The 19,190-nt window shown below is 53.3% G+C and overlaps 6 protein-coding genes across 6 annotated transcripts; 4 read left to right on the top strand and 2 right to left on the bottom strand.

Moving 5' to 3' along the window:
• Positions 1-216: 216 nt before the first annotated feature.
• Positions 217-3,251, top strand: F5144DRAFT_599720 (uncharacterized protein; the record flags this gene model as incomplete). The annotated part of the gene is made up of 7 exons (XM_066791028.1): positions 217-287; positions 354-759; positions 809-1,126; positions 1,185-1,359; positions 1,419-1,448; positions 1,674-2,991; positions 3,047-3,251. The coding sequence occupies 7 exons, from the start codon at positions 217-219 to the stop codon at positions 3,249-3,251; spliced, it is 2,523 nt and encodes an 840-aa protein (XP_066646613.1).
• A 577-nt stretch (positions 3,252-3,828) lies between these two features.
• Positions 3,829-4,718, top strand: F5144DRAFT_121110 (uncharacterized protein). The gene has a single exon (XM_066782211.1). The coding sequence runs from the start codon at positions 3,937-3,939 to the stop codon at positions 4,396-4,398; it is 462 nt and encodes a 153-aa protein (XP_066646612.1). The 5' UTR covers positions 3,829-3,936; the 3' UTR covers positions 4,399-4,718.
• A 622-nt stretch (positions 4,719-5,340) lies between these two features.
• F5144DRAFT_506006 (transmembrane amino acid transporter protein-domain-containing protein) lies at positions 5,341-7,987 on the top strand. The gene is made up of 8 exons (XM_066786461.1): positions 5,341-6,027; positions 6,096-6,131; positions 6,213-6,262; positions 6,336-6,377; positions 6,435-6,567; positions 6,639-7,320; positions 7,378-7,434; positions 7,496-7,987. Exons 1-8 carry the CDS (start codon positions 5,746-5,748, stop codon positions 7,768-7,770), a joined length of 1,557 nt encoding a protein of 518 aa, XP_066646611.1. The 5' UTR covers positions 5,341-5,745; the 3' UTR covers positions 7,771-7,987.
• A 2,171-nt stretch (positions 7,988-10,158) lies between these two features.
• Positions 10,159-10,961, top strand: F5144DRAFT_562382 (uncharacterized protein). Its single transcript, XM_066788315.1, has one exon. The coding sequence runs from the start codon at positions 10,261-10,263 to the stop codon at positions 10,720-10,722; it is 462 nt and encodes a 153-aa protein (XP_066646610.1). The 5' UTR covers positions 10,159-10,260; the 3' UTR covers positions 10,723-10,961.
• Positions 10,962-14,356: 3,395 nt separating this feature from the next.
• On the bottom strand, positions 14,357-15,218 carry F5144DRAFT_618696 (uncharacterized protein). Its single transcript, XM_066791932.1, has 2 exons — positions 15,129-15,218; positions 14,357-15,069 (listed from the first exon to the last, which is right to left on the bottom strand). Exon 2 carries the CDS (start codon positions 15,015-15,017, stop codon positions 14,556-14,558), a length of 462 nt encoding a protein of 153 aa, XP_066646609.1. The 5' UTR covers positions 15,018-15,069; positions 15,129-15,218; the 3' UTR covers positions 14,357-14,555.
• Positions 15,219-17,364: 2,146 nt separating this feature from the next.
• On the bottom strand, positions 17,365-17,952 carry F5144DRAFT_562376 (uncharacterized protein). Its single transcript, XM_066788314.1, has 2 exons — positions 17,895-17,952; positions 17,365-17,833 (listed from the first exon to the last, which is right to left on the bottom strand). Exon 2 carries the CDS (start codon positions 17,788-17,790, stop codon positions 17,488-17,490), a length of 303 nt encoding a protein of 100 aa, XP_066646608.1. The 5' UTR covers positions 17,791-17,833; positions 17,895-17,952; the 3' UTR covers positions 17,365-17,487.
• Between the last annotated feature and the right edge of the window lie 1,238 nt (positions 17,953-19,190).

Genomic DNA, 19,190 nt, shown 5'->3' with positions numbered 1-19,190 from the left:
TGCCTCTCCCAATGAGAGCAGCGGATGCCCGATAACACGCTGCCAGCGAAGCAAGCCACACGCAGCTGCCGCAGCTACCGGCGGGGTAAACACATTTACCTACCAGGCTGCCATAAACACTGCCGTGTCTGTCTCTCTGCCAATACCTCGTTGCTCGAGAGTTGTTAGTTCCCCCACCAAGCCGTTGATCCCATTCTCCCTGTTACGGGTACCAAGATGGCCGCAGTCAAAGTCAGACAAGAAGGATTCACCGAGCTCTCCGAGGGCGGGCCGGCGCCGATTGCTGAGTTTGACACCCAGATGCCACTTTGGGCGTTGGGCATCAACATGACTGACTGAAACGTCCCAACTAGTCTCGTCTTCGTCCACGGCCTCCAGGGCCATCCAGAAGAGACATGGATGTACGGGAAGAAGGAGAAAGAAGCCAAACCCACGAAACCCAAGAGCCGACTATCTAAAGTCTTTACTCGCAAGAGGCACGCCGAAGACCGCTTCGATGAGCCAGCCTGCAGCGTCGCTGGCACGCCACCTGTCTTCTGGCCGCTTGAGCTCTTGGCCAAGGACTTCTCCAACGCCCGGGTTCTCACATACGGATATGATTCGCGAATATCGAACTTCTTCAAAGGCCCCGCCAACCAAAGCGGGATTGTTGCGCACGGTATCGCGCTCATGCGTGCGCTCGAGGTGGAGCGACGAAGCTGTCGCAGACGGCCCATCATATTCCTCGTTCACAGTCTGGGCGGACTCATATTGAAGCAGGTGAGAACTTCACCCCGATAAGGGGGCAGCACTGATACGTCCAATGCAGGCTCTCGGCCGCTCTAAGAACGCCCTGAGCAATCAACATGGTCTGCGTGATGTATTTGAGTCGACGTACGCGACCATATTCTTTGGCACGCCACATCGCGGGTCCTCGTACGCGAATATGGGTGTTTTGGCGCGAGACATTGCCGTCATCGCCGGCTTCGATGCGAGAGATACTATCCTCCGATCTCTCGAACCTGATGCCGAGATCTTGACTATTCTAAGCGATGAATTTGCGCGGATGCTTCTTGAAGGCTCGTTCAAGGTTCATTCGTTCCAAGAGGGCATGGGGTTTACGGGTGCTCACATCTTATCACGAAAGGTTAGCTGTACCCAGCCTACTAAGTTTAACACTATTCCAGTTCTGAAGTGTGGTACAGATTGTTGACAACGACTCGTCACGACTGGGCGACGCCAGGGAAACTACCGACTTCATCAATGCTAACCACATGATGATGTGCAGGTTTCGTGACCTGGATGATCCCGGATACAGGAAGGTGAAAGGCGTTGTGTCCCAGTATTTGGGCGAGATTCAGACCGCCCAAGCGCGAGAGGGTACGCAATATAGGGAAGCTACTTAGCTTATAAGGTTTCTCGTCACTAAGGAGTAGCAGATGAGCAGAAACAGAGATTGCTTGCGGAGAGTACGTACTGCCCAGCTGTACCCTGTTTAAAATATATTAAATAGCTTACCCTGACCCATGATAAGACGTTGCCCGAGAGAAAACGAGTAGGTGGTTGTGCCTTAACTCTTAAGTGTCGAGACTTCTGACTTTGCAGGACTGGAACGGGAACGGTCTAACCTTATCCGCGGTTGGTGACGTGCTGAGACAAACAGAAACCACAGCACAAAGCTGACTGAACCTTAGAGATCCGGACAAGCCTTAGGGCTGCACAAATCAACGAGAGAGTGGCTGAAGTCGAAAATGCACACGAACACACATTCGATTGGGTATTCTCTCCCTACAAATCTGGTTTCCTGGAATGGCTCCACGGCGATGGTGGCCTCTTTTGGATAAAAGGGAAGCCAGGCTCAGGGAAGTCGACACTCATGAAATACCTGCATCGAGACGCCCGCACCAAGAACGCTCTTTCGCAGAATGGCCGGAAGGTTCTTGCCATGCCCGCGTTCTTCTTCCACTCTAGGGGCACAGAGACTGAAAAATCTTTTGATGGCGTCTTCAGATCGCTTTTCTATCAACTACTATTGGATGTACCGGAGGTAGTCGACTCCGTCGCTGGCATTTACCGCGAGTTCAAGGAGCAGGACCTCAAATGTCCCTGGTTTCTCCATCAACTTCGAACCGCTATGGAAAATCTACGGCGGCAGGACATCGAAGGTTGCATTTGTGTTTTCATCGACGCCTTGGATGAGTACTCGGGACCCCCGGAGGAAATTGCCGACTTCGTGAAGTACCTCGCCTCTCCCGTCGACAAAGGGGGCGATGGCAAGCTCAAACTGCGAGTATGCGCATCCAGCCGGCCCGAGACCACCTTCGTCTCCAAGCTAAAGGACATACCGAATCTTTCTATTCACCTTTGGACGGAGACAGACATCAAGCGATACGCCTCTGATAGGCTGGACGGATGCGACAGGCCTGAAACTGGCATGATACTGGACGATATCACAAGCAGAGCAGACGGCGTTTTCCTTTGGGTTAAGCTTATTCTCGACGATATCTGGCAGCCCCTTTGCGATGGTATTCCAATAGAGGAAGCACGTATTAAGCTCTCCGAACTTCCCACCGGCCTTCCTTCCTTCTACGAGCGAATGCTGAAGCAGATACACGCGGATGATAAGCCAGTTTTCATGGCCATGCTCGAGCTAGTGTTGTGCTCAGATTACGCGGTCGGCAGTGAGCTCGTTTTCGACCAATACTTCGGCCTTGCAATAGAGATCGCGCAACGAAAGGGTCTTGTGACACCACAAGATATAAGCTTGGCCCCGGCCGAAAACAAAAGACGGTGGCGCGATGTGGAAAGACGCATAAAAGCCTGCTCTGGTGGCCTTCTCGAGATCTCATGGCAGGATCGCCCGCAATTTATACACCAAACGGCGAAGTCATTCGTACAAGATGCGCAAGACCTTGCCATTTTTGATGGGAAGTCCACTCGGGACATGGCATTGGGCGGTGTGCAACGGATGATGCGCCTTTCCACTCTTGTAGTCGAGAAAATGGACTCCGCGTAAGTAACCCTCCATGCCCTCGTTGCAGCACCTTACTGATATTGAGGGATGTAGGGAAGATTGGAGCTATGATTTGGGCGAGTTCTCCGTGCCATCCTGTCCACATCAATATCCTCACTTCTATCCCGGCGTTATTGCGGATTTCCTGAGATGGGCATTGGTTGCCGAATCCGTTTTCGAATCGCCGAACACCGCTCTGATGTATGACTTCCACAAGACCATCACCACCTCCTGCGGTGAGAGTTGGCTCGATACATGATGGAGCACCGTTGCATTAAAAGGGGGAAGTAATCTCTGGGAAGGGAATTGGTGGGCTAATGGGGATCTGAAACCGTCATCGTTCTTGGAGTTTGCGATGCAGGCCGGGTTGTTTGTGTTCGTCGAAGCCGAACTGAAGGATATGCCGGCAAACTCGGACATCATCCGCAACTCCAAACTGTTGTTCTACACACTTATGTGGAACGCCCTTTCTCATGGGGACTTTGGAACGGCCAGAAATCATTCGCCCAAATCATGGCTGGATTTCGCACGATTTCTACTTAGAAAAGGGTTCAGCCCAAACGCGATTTTGGAGATGGACATGAATTGGGGGTGGTTCGAACTCATGAACGCGTGCCGAGAAAATCGGCCGGAATTCTGGGCTCCAGATGAGAGCAAGCCCGGGATCGAGGGCACGGGCATTGACAGCAAAGAAGATGAAAGCGACGAGCAAGTGACCTATGGGCATCAGGTCTCAATCATACACTTAGCATTGGCGATTGCTTGCAGCCGCTCGAGGTTCGGGTATCTGCATTGGTATCAGACGGTTTACCGCTTGGATATGCTCCGGGTTCTTGTCGAAGAAGGGGGGGATGCTGACACGCGCTACCGGAAATACTGGAACGGCCACCAAAGCGCGATGGTTAAACGGTCTGTAGTTCACTTCCTGCTCTCCTGCGTGTAGTATGACACTGAGAGTTCGAGCGGCGCCGATTCGATCGACAGGAAAACCGAGGTGGCAAATGCCTTACACAAATGCATTATGGCTTTCCTGGACCACGGAGCGGACCCAAATGCTGTCGACAGCGAGGGAATCAGCATCCTCGAGCTTGCCATGTCATCACATCCCTATAGCTTGGTCCAAGTCCTGCTTGAGAAGGGAGCCAGGGTCACGCCGCCGCTCCTGTCAGCCTCTGGGGAGCCAACACACAATGCCGGTGGGATCTTGGATGAGCTGCGTTGGAGGAGGCCTGAATGCTATACGCCCGAGGCGCGGCGCATCGCTGCGGGTTACAACCCGCACTGGAAAATGTTGGAGGAAGAAAAGGGGGGGGAGGGCTCAGAGCTTGAGCAACCAGAGGAAGGGATGGGTGGCAATCTTTTTGGGGCCGTTGGATTACACGTCGGAAATGTGGTTGGATCGGTGAAAGGTTGGGCTTGGAAACGCATTGTTGATGGTCGCACAACCTGAGGGGCCTTGAAAACACCATGAAAAGGAATGCTACGCCGGTGATTAGGACAGATGGATCGACAACTCTAGCATTGGTCAACCCCTTACCTAGCTAGACTGATGCGAAATCAGCTCCAAATACTTATTAACATGTGGTAAATCAATCTCTGGGCCATTTATAGCCGAGTCCGGAACCGACAGACCGGGCTGGTTCCACCTTGTCAAACCACGCAGTTCCTGGTATTAGGGTCATGTTGCCGAAACCGGAAGGTGGAACCTCAGGTAGGTAATTTGTCGGAATACCGAGGAGCAACCTAGAAATATTAGCATCACCGACCCCCGAGCCGTCACTGATAGCGCCTGCCATACTTGAGAGTTGAAAGTGAAGGACTGAAGCAAAGTGATCAGCGGCTTGCGGTGGCGCGTCCGGGTTTGGCATGACTTAGCCCGGAGTGACAAGGCTCAGGAGCATTACAGTGATCCCCGTCACCCGTGACGAGCTTAGACATGTATTCTGGCGGATTTGAGGCAGCCTTGAAGAAAAAAAAAACACTGGTATGTACATGACCACCTAGGTAATGTTAGGTGGTGGTCCTCGACTGCCATCATTGCCATCAACACCATGAATACCTCGACGACCCCCACGCATCAACGAGGTACAACAACATAGTAGCCAGAAGCTGGAATGCGATGGAACGTAACACTGCCTGGCCGTATTGGCCTGCTCGCATCATCGTGGTCCCAATTGAGCGGTTTGAAAGCGGGAAGACCGAGAGCGGGTTGACCGAGCGCAGAAGGTTCCTGGTCGGGTCGATCAACGCTTATCGGCAAGAGGTACTGGAGGCAGGCGTGGGGCGGGCCCTTGCCAGTGCAGTCTCCCCACCTGTCGAACTACCAATTGCAGAACGTCGCTGCAACCGTGCCGAGCATGCGTCCAACATTCCTCCGTCTGCAGCATATTCGGCCTTGGTTGAGGTCACGTTTGCGGCCTGCCCGACAGCCAACCCCAGATTTTACCAGGTTTACGTACCAGGATTACCATTTAGCGTGAAGGCGTAATCCTGATCCTGCATGGCGATGATGCTGTTGCCCCCACTCGTGCCTTTGGTATCGCACGGTATCGATAACTCCAAGGTCTTCTCAAAAACCTGCTGATCCGACAGCGCGACGCGTCTTGGCCAGGTTTTAAGCTTTTTGGCAAAACTCGGCACCTCAGCGTGATTGGGATATTTTCAATACCAAGCTCGCCAAGTTCATCGCCAAGTTCATCGCCAAGTTCACCGCCAATCGCCGAATTGAACGCCAATCGCCAAGTTCAGCGCCAATGTCGCACCAAGACTCGCCCGAACGGGCGTCCGACGACAAGAAGGATACAGGAGACAATCGACGAGGCTCGGTTACCGAGGTACCGAACCCAGCAGGCTGGTCTTCGTGGTTTGGCGGGAAGGACGTCGTGATCGGGCCACGCATCGGGCCCGTCCTGAGCAGCATTTCAATCGGGAGCGACTCCGACATCGAGCAGACGAGCAGCACCGCCATTCTCGACAAGCAGCTGGCCGAAGACTCGGAACATGCCATCAAATACCGGACCTGCAGCTGGCAAAAGGTGCGTGTTCGCGCGGGAGTTGGGACAGCAATGGTTGGGATCGGCATTGATATTTACATGCGCATCAGACTGCCGGGTTGCTCTTCTCTGAGTACATCTGCTTGGTACGTACCTATTATCTGATCCTCTCGGCAAGCCACCGCTTGCCGTGTCGAATTGAATTTTGGAATGCCAACTCGCACTAGGCCATCATGAGCTTCCCGTGGTCCTATAGCGTCCTCGGCCTCGTCCCAGGGTAAGTTTCCCTCCCCTCATCAATGGGTATCTTGCCTAGATTGTCTGACAGGTAGCTAATATCAGTCAAACAGACTCATCCTGACCGTTGTCATCTCTGGCATCGTGCTATACACGTAAGCGGCAGCCCTGCTGCGTTCGGTACCCCGTCCCTTTCTAACAGCACTGGTTAGATCGTTGGTCCTCTGGGAATTCTGTCTGCGTCACCCCGAGGTCCGCGATGTCTGTGACATTGGCCAGATGCTGTTTTGGAACAAGAAGTGGGCGTGGTGGGCCACCGCCGTGATGTTTCTGTTGAACAATACTGTACGCAACCAACCCGCCGTCCCCCGTTATTTTTTGATAAAACCCACAGCTAACCCGGGTGTTCTTCGCAGTTCATCCAAGGCCTGCATGTCTTGGTCGGGGCCAAGTATCTCAACACCATGACCGAGGCCGATCAGGTCGGGTGCAGGACTGTCAGTTTCGGGATCGTTGTGGCCATTGTGTGCTGGCTATTCTCGCTTCCCCGGACCTTTGACATGCTGTCCAAGATCGGCACCGCGTCCGCCTTCTTCACCTTCGTCTCCGTCCTCCTTGCAACCATCTTCGCAGCCATCCAATCAGAACCCGCCGGCTTTGATGGCACGGCCCCGATTGTGACGGCCTCGCCCGTGCTTGGAACGACGTTCGTGAACGGTCTCGGCGCCTTCCTCAACATCAGCTACACCTTCATCGGCCAGATCACCCTTCCCTCCTTCATCGCTGAGATGAAGGACCCGCGTGACTTTCCCAAGGCGCTCTGGGCCTGCACCATTGCCGAGATCGTGCTGTTCAGCGTCGTCGGCGCCGTCGTCTACGCCTACGTCGGCAACCAGTACATGACTGCCCCGGCCTTTGGATCGTTAGAGCCGGTGTTCAAGAAGGTGTCGTTCTCGTTCATGATCCCGACCATCATCTTCCTCGGCGTGCTGTATGCATCCGTGTCAGCCCGCTTCATCTTTTTCCGCATCTTCCAGAACTCGCGCCATAAGAGCGAGCACACCCTGGTTGGCTGGGCTACCTGGACGTCGATTTTGTGTAAGTGCCCTCCTCCATCTACCGGCCCGAAATCGAACTTGAACTGATGCATGGCAGTGGCAACCTGGATTTTGGCATTCATCATCGCCCAGGTCATCCCCTTCTTTTCTTCACGTAAGTTTTCCACCCACCCCCTGCTTCTTCCTTCATCGGTAAGCTAACTTGTTGCTACCAGTCCTCTCCCTGATGAGCTCGCTGTTCGACAGCTTTTTCGGCTTCATCTTCTGGGGAGTCGCCTACTTCCGAATGCGCCAGGCCGACGGAAGCATCGCGGTCGTGAAGGAGCACACCATTTCCGGTTACTTGCTCGGGGCGTTGAACGTGATCATCATCGTGATCGGTGTCTTCTTCCTCACTGTCGGCACCTACGCCACTGTCGAGAGCATCATTATCGAGTTCGAGACCGGGGCGGTCAGGGGTGTGTTTTCTTGTGCTAGTAATGGGTTATAGAGTGGGAAGAGGCTGGGGCGGTTGGAGGGAAAGATACCCGAGCCTGTGGCGGATCTAGCGAGGTAAACGTACAGAAGGGGGCCGTTGGATGTGCCTACCCGGCATGGGGACGACCGCTAGGCTTTGGATAGCCCACAGGTTCACGTGGATAGAAAGCGGCATTGAATCGCATTGTAGACATTGGATACATATATCGAATCATCATCATTTGCTGGAAAAGTGAGGTTCACTCAATGTCTTTCTAGCAAGTCACGGAATAGTGGGTACCCGAGTACGAGCATGATTAGGGGCTTCATCTACCTCCGTCCCAGCTCCTACCATAGTCACAAAAGTCCGATGTTCGCTGTGTTGAGATGTTGGGCTACGTTGCTCCGGCCTGATTACCTGTATTTATCCTAATAATATGCTCACACTTATCGTCCTTCCTATGTTGACTTCTGGCCCGCCATTCATGATGATATAATGTACTTGTAAGCAGAGATGCTATTTAGTTCCACCCGTTGCTATTATGCAAAGCTCTAACGTAGTCCAATTGAACCATGGCGTCACTGGATTTCAAAGTATTACTGCAGGAGCGCGTCCATTCGCAAGATGCTACCAGCAAAGGCGATGGGCCAGGGATTGTATCGATGTTTATTGTCCCTAACCCGCGCCAAAGCCTTGCCTTGGTCGTCCGTATGGCCACCACCTACATCTACAAAGCCAGCTGAGTGTCGGCCGTGCTTATTGTGTCACAGACTGATCCTCAAGGAGTTGGTGCAGCCGCAGCCCGCAACCTCACCGAACGCAATGTGTTGGAAAGTCGTTCAGCTCCGATGATGCCAAAAACCTACAGGCATCGGCGAGTTATAACCCAAAGTCGGGCTTGGTAACAGCCGCCGATATATGAATCAAGCCCAGCCAGATGGATCATGGTCGGACTTTTCGAAGGAACCCGCCAGGTCCAAATCAGCTACATACGTGCACCTGGGTGGGAGCTCCCCATAAATCATTGACCAACAAGGCTCCCTATGCAACCACGTGCCAGCCCCTAAAAGGGCATGGTTGCGTATGTCCATACGCGGTCATCAAAGTTGGGGCTGGATCACTGCATGTGAGGCCAGAACCTTGCAGATGCGGGGAGAGGCGATCGAGAAAAAGCTTGGGTTTGTTGCCTGTGCAGCCAAGGCCTGGTCGGATTCAAGTTGCTTCCAGTTCCTAAGCAGTAGTTGTTTGAAAGCCTGACGGGAAATCCAATACATGTACGGGCGGAGAGGACAAATAAATCCACATCAACTCCCTTTTTCACTGTTATCATCTTCCTCTTGTATAAATCCAGTAAATTCTCCCCATGTTTCGCTGCACATCGCGCCTAATGCAGCTTGCCCGATTTGCGGATAGCTCGAGGCATGGCAGAGCTGGAACCGAGCTTGGGTGCAGCGAGGAACGACGTGTGCCAAGGGGCTTGCCTCGCTGGTGGCTGCATATACGAGCCGCCCCGTGGTCGCTCGATATTGGCGGCATCGATCGCTTTGCTCTCGACCGACAACTCAACCGAATCCGTCAGACGGCATAATGGAAATCCGCTGATGAAATCGCCGCCATTGGTTTTTGACGGCTCTCTCACCGAGAGAGAGAGGTGGTTCCGTTACACTATTCTCACCGTTTGTTCCAGTAGCTGTCTGCACCGTGAATAAGGCCCGATTGGAAAGGCCTCACCGCGCTCACCTCATCATCAATTTCACCCGCTTTCGCGCTCTGTATTTCAGTTGGTAATGTCTGTCACTCAGCCCCAGAAGGCTGCAGGTTGTGGGTGCCATTTGCCCTCCCTCCAGTGTTCTGATACCCAAACCGGCTAAGATCAACGGGTATACCACGCCACAGCCGGAACCCAGTGCCGACATCTCGTGTCGGCGCAGCCCGCCGCCTCCAAGAACTTGGGCGATGCAACGGCAAGGGGGGGCATCAGGCCAGGGCCCGGCTTGTCCCCGCATTCTAAAGTCAAAAACGTATGAGTTGAAAGGAACATTGAAAGCGGCGCAACAATACGATACTGCGCGTCTGACAGTCTAACCCCCGTCGCTCTGGGCATACCGTGGTGATGTTGGCGGCACATGACCTCCCAACCTCCAGCCCACGTCAAGGGTCAGGCTACATTGGGTAGGAAGCGGCGGATACTGGCCTAGGGCCCCGCTCCTGCTCTCGTATTTGCCGATTTCCTTTACTCGATGGAAATGGATGGCGAGAATGGGCGGAGCGTGGACCAACAAGCCGCTCCCATGCTTCTATTTCGGGGTTGCAGAACGGGGTAGGCAACAATGAGCTGCCATCTGGATGACGAGGTCGAGCTTAGTCCTTCTGGCATGATATTCGAAAGTCTATAAATCCCCCCCCTCCACCGCTGATCAAGGCAGAAACAAATTCACCATCCACTCCCAACAACATCCCAACATCACATCACAACATCACAACCTCCCACCACCACACCCAACCACCCCAACAACCATCACCATGCTCGCCAAGGCCTCCATCCTCGCCCTCGCGGCCGCCACCCCCCTCGCCTCCGCCCTCGGCTTCGCCATCGTCCACAACAAGTGCGCGACCGACGTGCACGTGTGGTCGGTCGGCTCCGCCGTCGAGGGCCCCTTCAAGGTGGCCAAGGACTCCTCCTACGCCGAGCCCTTCGTCAAGGACGCCGTGACGGGCGGCAAGGCGCTGAAGGTCACCCTCGCGGCCGACGGCCTGTACACGGGCGCCCCCCAGACCATCTTCGCCTACAGCCTCGACGGCGACAAGGTGTGGTACGACCTCAGCGACGTGTTTGGGGACGCGTTCGTCGGCAAGAAGGTCTCCGTCTCCAGCGCCCAGGCCACTTGCCCGTCTATTATCTGGCCTACGGGTGTGCCGCCGGCGGGGAGCCAGGTTAAGGTGTGCACGTCCAGCAAGGATGTTACCCTCACGCTTTGCGCTTAGGGGGCGTTTTCGATTGGGGGGTAGGCGGTGAAAGACGGGTTGGCCGTGGCAAGGAGGAGTAATGGAGTTGGGATATGGATATCACATATGGGTTGGGCTGGGGGTTCTGTTCTTACATTCCTTGGGACCTTAGAGGTCTGGTAATTGCTAGTGAATACATAAAAATATCTGGCATTCCATTTTGCGACTTCCACATCAGATCGGCTTATCATGGGCTTCCATGTACGTATGTAGAGAATATGCGGTGGGCACTACCTAAGTAGGTACCTGGACTGATTATATCAGAGAGCTGGTTAGGGTAATCGTACGATGTGTCTTTATTTTCATGAGAAAGGGCAGTTGGAAGGAAATCAAGAGATGAAAAGAGGTATTCGTAGTAATAGAAGTGCTGCCTCAGCGCGAGGGTGAAACAAACTCATAAAAACGGACTTCGAAGCATCTATCCTAGCAGGTATCACATCCCACAAACCTATTTCCAGAAGAGTTTTGCTATCCGGGCTGTGTCATCTGGCTATCCGGGCTGTGTTCCACTTTTCCGGCCAATCAGACAACATGTATTTTGTGCCAGAGATTTTGCGTTAATCGTACATTCCCATCCACTGCCCCACCTTGCCCTCACCATGACCAAGACCACCGCCACCCGCCATCGCCGCTGTCAATCACGATGGAGGCGCCGATCGAAGAGCCTGACGCTTCTGAGCAGCAGCAGCAGCAACAGCAATTTCCCGAGATTGCGAACCCGCCTAACGGAGGAATTGATGGCCGACCTGCCGCGACTGTCGATGATCTGATGGCTCACCTCCAAGCCTTCGCCCGGACCAACGGCTTCGCCGTGATCCGACGTAACGCCGGCAACTACAGAGGCTTCGATGGAGTCAAGAAGCCTACGCGCTACAGAGTTTGCTGCGACAAAGATGCTATTCGCGCCTCCGAGAGCTACGGTACCCGCAAGGCTGGCACCCAGAAGAACAACTGTCCTTAGTATGGAGTTGTCTCTGCCCGCAAAGATGACAACTGGGGCTGGACTTTCAATCTCAAGCATCCCTGTCATAACCACCCGCCTTCAAGCGACCCATCGGCTCACTCGCTTCACCGGAAGCTTACGGCCCAGCAGGAGAAACTCGTGGAGAATACGTCGAAGCACAAGGCTATCAAAGCACGTGAGGTAGCGAGCATCGCCCGCGACGTCGAGCCCGGCTCGGTGATCAGGCAGAAGGATATTGACAACACCCGCCAACGTCTTCGTCTCAAGCAACTCGACGGGTACACGCCTGTGCAGCAGTTTATCCACAAGTTGACCACTATGGGCTATAAGCACCGCATCCAATGGGCGCCTAACGATCCTACCCGCCCTGTCGCCTTTGTATGGACTTATCCGTGGTGTGAGACCATGTGGGTTCGTTTTCCTGAGGTCATTGGCCTTGACAACACCTACAAGACGAATAAGTTCAAGATGCCGCTCTTCCAGGTACGTATGCTTTGACGGGGATCGTCTGAGATTGTTGAGGACGTATCCTAACAAGATATGCAGGTTACTGGTACGACGGACACCGGATCCTTATACAACTGTGTCTTCGGGCTTTCTTCAACTGAGCGGCGTGAGGGTTACGACTTCCTTTTGACTTCTATTGATTTAATCCGGCAAGAGATTCACGCCGAGAAGCCCAAGGTCGCTATCACCAACCTCGAAGAGGGCCTACGATCGTCGATCCAAGAAACCTGGCCCGATACCCAGCTGCAGCTATGTATTTTCCACATCAACCAGAACATCACGAGCAACGCAAAGAAGAAGTGGCAGGGTGCCGGTGGTCCACCGCTTGATGAGTTTGACGTTGCCCGGGATAAAGAAGCCGCCGAGGCCGAGGCTCTCAACAACCAGGTCCGCATTGACGAGGTTCTCAGCCGTGGCCAGCTTCCAGAAGAGGCCATTGACCATACCGTCTCTGGCTTCTGCTCCTTGTGGGCTTACGTCATCCACGCCAAGTCAGAAGAAGACTTTGATGCTGCATGGGCATGCCTACAGAAGGAATTCGACGACCAGCAACCTCTCCTCGAATACATCCGCACCACCTACATTCCACTGCGGTATCAGTGGGCCACCTGCTTTATTTCACAGTACGAGAACTTCGGCGTTAGGACGAATTCACCTACCGAGACGGCACACAAGGATATAAAGTCATACGTCATTAACGGCAACACGGATCTCCACAGTCTCTCTCAAGCTCTGGAGGAGATGATTAGGAACAAGAGTCGTTCCTATACTCAATCCATCGCTGAACAGGAGAATAAGGTTCGACGAAGATATCTTGGTCAGGAATGGCTCGGCCAGGTATCAAAAGAGGTTGGGTACAAGGCCCTTGACCTTATTGCGAGACAGCACCGCATAGCCTTGCCGTCGCTCTCAACAGATCGTCAACCTCACCCACCGGATCTCCCGCCTTGTACCGGTAGCTTCACTAAGCAGTACCGCCTCTCTTGCAGCCATAAGATCCTCGAGCTCATGAAGGGCTAGCAGCCGCTTACAAAGGAACACATTCATCCACGCTGGTGGTTGCGGCAGCCGCTGGTTAGTCTTATCACACTTATTTCCCTGATTTATACTGACTTACAGCGACAAAAAGCATATCGCCAATACGCTACTCAACATCAAGGACCCCGACATTGTGAAGACTCTACGAGGCCGCCCACGCAATAAGCACATCGCCTACCGCGAGGAGAACCAGCCCCCATCGTCAAGTGCCCCCCAGCCAAAGGCAAAGGCACCTCGGAAGTCCAAGAACCCGGCGCCGAGACCCGTGAAGCAGAGCATTCGTCGAAATCGGTCGGAATTTGAGTACGACGAGGACAAATTGGCGCTGCCGGCGGCATCTCAGCAGAGTACTCAAGATACGATTATGGTAGCATCGGGCCCTCCGTCGCCCGCGGCAAAGAAGAGACGTGGTGGACGCCGTGATACTGCTCCGTTTTCGTCGGCGCCGGTGTAACCCTAGCTCCGATCAATGGGGTAAATTAGAAATTGTAGATTAGACAGAGCCGCACAGCTTGAGCGAACCTTGCCTAAGCGGTGGCTAGTGCTGTAGCGTTGGTTTGCCTGTGAATGCTCGCATAAATACATGTTGTCTGATTGGCCGGAAAAGTGGAACACAGCCCGGATAGCCAGATGACACAGCCCGGATAGCAAAACTCTTCCAGAATATTTAATAGTAGCATGTCTCGGGTCTAAGGTAAGGTACCTTACCTAGGTACATGTAATGTCACACTTCTCTCAGCTTGTTGGGATAGAAGGCTCTTTGGTAACAGAAAGTCCACGGTCATGACAAAAACTAAATTACCTAGGTACCTAGTTTCCACATAATACAAATAACGCCGGGTTCTTTTTACATAACATTCTAGCGCTCATTACCCAGGTAGTCGGAACGCTGGGGGGAAGGCTTGTCTCAAGGCGATCATCCACACTTCCATGTAGTGGTCCTCACTGTCTTCCTAATTACCGCCTAGCACGCCTAGAACGGGCACCGCATATGTACTTAACTAAACGTGGGAGCATAGGTCCAAAGTCCTGGCAACAAGGCCGGCCGTAAAGTCACATGGAGCCGATAATCACACTTTCATGCCGCGGAACAGAGATAAAGAAACGAGTGTCAATATGTGAGCGCCCTGAGATAAACGAGTGTAGAATACATCTGAACCACGTGGAGGACCTGACTGCTCCCCACGAAAAAGGAAAGCAAAAGGTATGTGTACCATGGAGCTCCTCAAACTAATCATCAGCCGCCAAACCAGACAAAACCGTGACGTATATCCACAAAGTATCCGAAACCCGATACGACCCTTCAACCGCAGACGCAAACGTTCTGGGCACTGCACTGGCCGCCCTCAAGGTGTCCAATCTGCTGGCAATGAGCCTCGCAGCAAAGACCCCCGATCGGGTCCGGGAAGCTACAGCAAACACTCCGCTTATCCACCGCACCCGCCTCATCCCTCTTCTCAAACACCGCATCAACGAACTTGTCAACAGTGGTCACGCCGTCCAGAGCGCGGGTGAGGAGCTCGTCTCCATCGGCAGCGACGACGGCACGCTTGGTCTTCTTGGCGCCGCAGACGCAGATCTCGGAGCCCGCGGGGCAGCCGTCGCGCGGCACGCACTTGCCGCCCTCGGTGTGGCCCTCCAGCTCGCAGACGCGACTGCAGGCGCCGTCGCCGAGCACGCACACCACCGAGCTGCAGTCATCGGCGAGGGCCAGGGGCGCGGTGGCGAGCAGGCCGGCGAGGATGGTGCTGAGGAGGAAACGCATGGTGGGTGGTTGGTTTTGTTGGTTTTGTTGGAGGTTCCTGTTATGGACGGTCCTAGAGGTGGTTGGTTAGAGTGCGTATTTGATGTTGATGGGATTCTTGAGGGGACGTACGGGAGAGTTTGTTGGGAGAAAGATGTAATGGTAAATGTGTTGATGGGCTGGTGGGTTGATGTGTAGGTGAAAAGCCTGATGCGAGTGAGTGAGTCGCCAACTTGAGGCCGAGTCCAAGGCTCTATTTATGCCAGTTTCGACTCAACTAAAACCAGGTTGAACAAGAAGGCATGTTTAACCTTTAGCTGATTCTATGCTTTGTTTGTCAGATGACACAAGAAGTGTCTGTCCCACGAGCCAAGTTTGGCATGAGATCGCTATGCTCGGTGTTTGATTCCATCCGCATGACAACGGGACTATTACCCCGTTCTTTCGTTGGAGTGTAAATCCGACGATGTTGTGGCAACCGTAGTCTTGACTGAGGCTGTCTCATGTCTCGCAGTGCCACACCGAGACCCAGTCAGTTCCAGGGCATGAGTCGATTGGTTCCTATTTGTAGTCGAGGGTTGATCAATTCCAGGTAATACTTGGCCACATCTGCCCGTATTACTGGCACACAGAAGGCTTTGCAGAGCCTTCCACGGTCCACTGATCGTGGCGCTGCTCCTCCGAGTCTTCCCAATTCGTCAAAGATCGGTTGCCCCTTGTTAATTACGGTGCGGAAATATACCAGAGGGAAGGGACAGCATAGCTCCCTCGACTAATTATCTAGCCTATTCCTGGTGAAATATTTGTCAAGAGTGCCCCGACATCCTTCGAGCCTTCTTCGCAGTGGTGTCGTGCTTCAGCGCACTAGCAACTCATGAATCGGGGCGGAAGGTAACCTGAGCCCTAATGACTAACTTGACTGCTGATCTCCTCTGCAGACTTTCGGCTTTGTACTTTACCGTTGCGTTGACTCGTTGGGTCTCAGCTCACCGAGGCAGGTTCCAGCGGAGCAACATAACCAATAACGGCGGGTTTTCGTCAGGTCGAGGCGCCGATCTTTTTCAGGTCGCACCAATAGCACCGGGATGGCTTGCGGTAAGAATAGCATTCACTTTCCAGCTAAGACAGCATCCTCTGCGAGGTCCACTGTCCCCAGCTCCAGGAATGTCTAAGGTAGGTATTCTGGGTATTAGATGGTTGCTGGGTTGGCGGAGATGGCGTGGCACGCTCGACTTCTTTCTATTACTCAAAACGGATAGTATCACACGACAATGAGCTTCTGATAGTGGAAGATCTGAATAGGTAAAAATTGTCATGTGTGCAATAGAAGGAACAGGCTAGCTGGAACTGGTAAATATAGAAAGGAGACCTCCCTTTTCTATCTGTCAAGCTCCTTATACATGCCAAACTTCAGTTGGACCGTGGACCGGCCGAGCACGGAAGATCTACTTCGAGAGTCGCTAGTAAGATGGGCGGCGAGATTCAGGCAAATTAAAGCGTCCCGTTCATGCAATTATTGGCGTTTGTGGCCGGCCTGCGGGTTTCCATCAATTAATTACACATTGTGCTGTGTGCCCCCCCCCCCCCCCCCCCCTTTCCGCCATCACTTCACTCAAAGTTCCCAAAGCTTTAACACTCACATCTGCCCAGGGAAGCGTTCTGTGAAATAAACATTCTTTTTCCCAGTGAGCTAGTATCCACCAGGAACCTTCTGCTCTTTTTTTGGCGTCCCCAAAGGTGAGCTTCGACGAAAACATATGCTTTTTTATCGTGACCTTGGTTCATTGGGCTGACTACAGGCCCAACCACGGTGCGATTGTCATCGTCGTAGCCGTCGGCGCCTCCGCCGGGGAAACTCCTTGTGCCACTCGCCCGTTGAGTTCCTTTCCCTCCATGTTCTTCCCCGTCCTCCTCCGCCGTCTCCTCTCCTCTTCTGCGTCCTCCTTACCATCTTCATAGTGCTCCTCGTCTTCCTTTGTACCATGCTTCTCCCTCGTCACCGGGGAAAAGGCTCAATGGCAACTTGGTTGGAGTCCGTCAGCACCATCCTGGCTGGCACTCGGCCCCGGCAGGTCCGAGTGACTCAAACTAGGTACTGTCCCGCCAATCTCACCTGCCAAAACAGAAGCCGGTGGCTGACCACCCCATGTCCCGCTCGCTTCCAGGGCTTCCGGGATTGGAGTGATAACCAAGGGCGCGCCCCGGCCTGGCCTCCTCCAAGAATGTGGTAGCGAGGAAGGATCGACGAAGCAAAAGTGCCTCGAACCTGCAGGCGGCCTACACTAAAATGACTCCCGCGGTTTGACGAGGTAGGTACCATGATTTCACTAGCGAGCTGATCTTGTTCCGGTCGGCCGCTCCCTGCCCATGATAAATACTCCAATCACCTCTTGTTTCAATTGCATCTACCGAACCGAACTTTGCTACTTGACAGTTGGGGGGTCATCATTTTGAACCCCTGACTCTCGGTTCTCGCCAACCCCCATTTCAATCAGCAGGCGCTAGGCCCCGAACAGTTGCAACCCCCAAGTGTATAAACTCGCCAGCCACGATCCGAGCACCGAGACTGGAAGACATTGCACCCATTCTTGTAACAGCGGCAGACCGCGTCGGAGCCCTCGTAACCAAAGACCATATCATCGCCGTAGCAGTAAGGAAGCGTCTGAGGAGTGGGTAGACTGCCGCCATGGTCCTCAAAACACTGCATCACCGAACAGTCGTAGGCCATGGCTCCTTTTCCGCCAGCAAGCAGCAAAGCTGCAGCCAGGACAAGATTGTCGACTGAGAACTTCATGGTGGAGGCGTGATATGTTGCTGAGTTGAGCTCGGTGTAGGTTCTGCGCGAGAGTAATGTTAGGCTCAAGTCTGAGATAAGTTGTGTTTAAGGAATCCACTAACTTGGATTTCAAGATGTCAGGAGGTCGTCTAGGACTCGAGTGGCAGTCGGAGCAAGTCTGATGGTTTTTGTCTGGATTCTACGGGAACCTCTCACCGCTATATATACTCGAGTGTCGGAGACTTTCTTGAGTCCCGTGGTTTTATATCCGAGGCACGCCGGCGACATACAGCGCCAAAGCAGTGTAGGGAAACAAGGATTCCTTCCTTCCGTACGCCCTTCTTTCCTAAATCACCTCTACCCCGCTCGATAAGCGCTTGGTTCATTGTCCTGGCATTAAGAAATCTCCTATGTCGATTCCTGTTTCGGAGCACTAGTATATTCGGCCCCCAAACGGCTTACATTTGGCCCCCAAACGGTCCTAAGCGGCGCGAATAGGAGCTGGTTAGCATGGGACGTAAGTCAGACTGTCTGGCTCTAAGACACTTGGCAAATCTTGGCTACGCCAACACACCCAGCTTCTTTAAGGTATGTTGCAATCCAGTCAACCTAGCACAACACAAGAACTCTCTAATTCCGCAAACTCCGGCCTAGGTACTTGAGAGGGAGGGCCTTCCATGCGGCCAGCCTCAGTTAAGCTCGATGTAAATGTTCGATTGAAGCGAGCACATCGTTTGGATCAAGGATCACCTACCTACCGAGGTAGGTCTAGGTCTTCTCGACGAGCGGGCTACTTCTGGCTGTCACTTTAGAGTTTCGTTTTCCTGCCGCTGACACTGGAACTGGGGTGTACCAAGTGCGGGGGATCAGGCCAAAGCTAACCCTACTCAGGCGGAGGGGGGCCTTGTGTTTCTTCGTTTCTGGGTTGCATTTCCTTGTACATGCAACATGGGCCCTTTTTCTACATTGATTATGTGAGCGGGAGTGTGTCTACATTTCTAATGCATTTATTGGCAGGCTCTGTTCACCGCCTAGCACCTAGAATGCAACGGTATGGGGGTGGTGCCTGCAATTGACCAGCTGTAGGCCGTGCCTACATGCAGGGCATGTCATAATGGAAGGGGGTGGTTGCTGGAATGAGTCAAGTCTCATCACATCACTGAAACACTACAGCTGCGTGAGCTATCACTAGATAGAGGACGATCGTAAAAGTAAGGTACCTTAACCCAAGCTGTATTTACATCCATGATTTGTGGCCTTGGCGATCTTTGCCTTCAGGCGTTAAGCGGGATGTTACGTTAGTGGACGTGCGTTTCAGATCCATCCTGAATGGTTATGTATCTCTTCAATTTATTATGTATTATTCAGGGTTATTAAGGGCTATGGTCCAGCCATAATTTGATGCCATGCCTCTCTCG

The sequence above is a fragment of the Chaetomium tenue genome, assembly GCF_020726465.1.
Source record: "Chaetomium tenue strain MPI-SDFR-AT-0079 chromosome Unknown F5144scaffold_2, whole genome shotgun sequence".
Taxonomy (NCBI): Eukaryota; Fungi; Ascomycota; class Sordariomycetes; order Sordariales; family Chaetomiaceae; genus Chaetomium; species Chaetomium tenue.
This window is presented reverse-complemented; position numbering and strand designations above follow the sequence as displayed.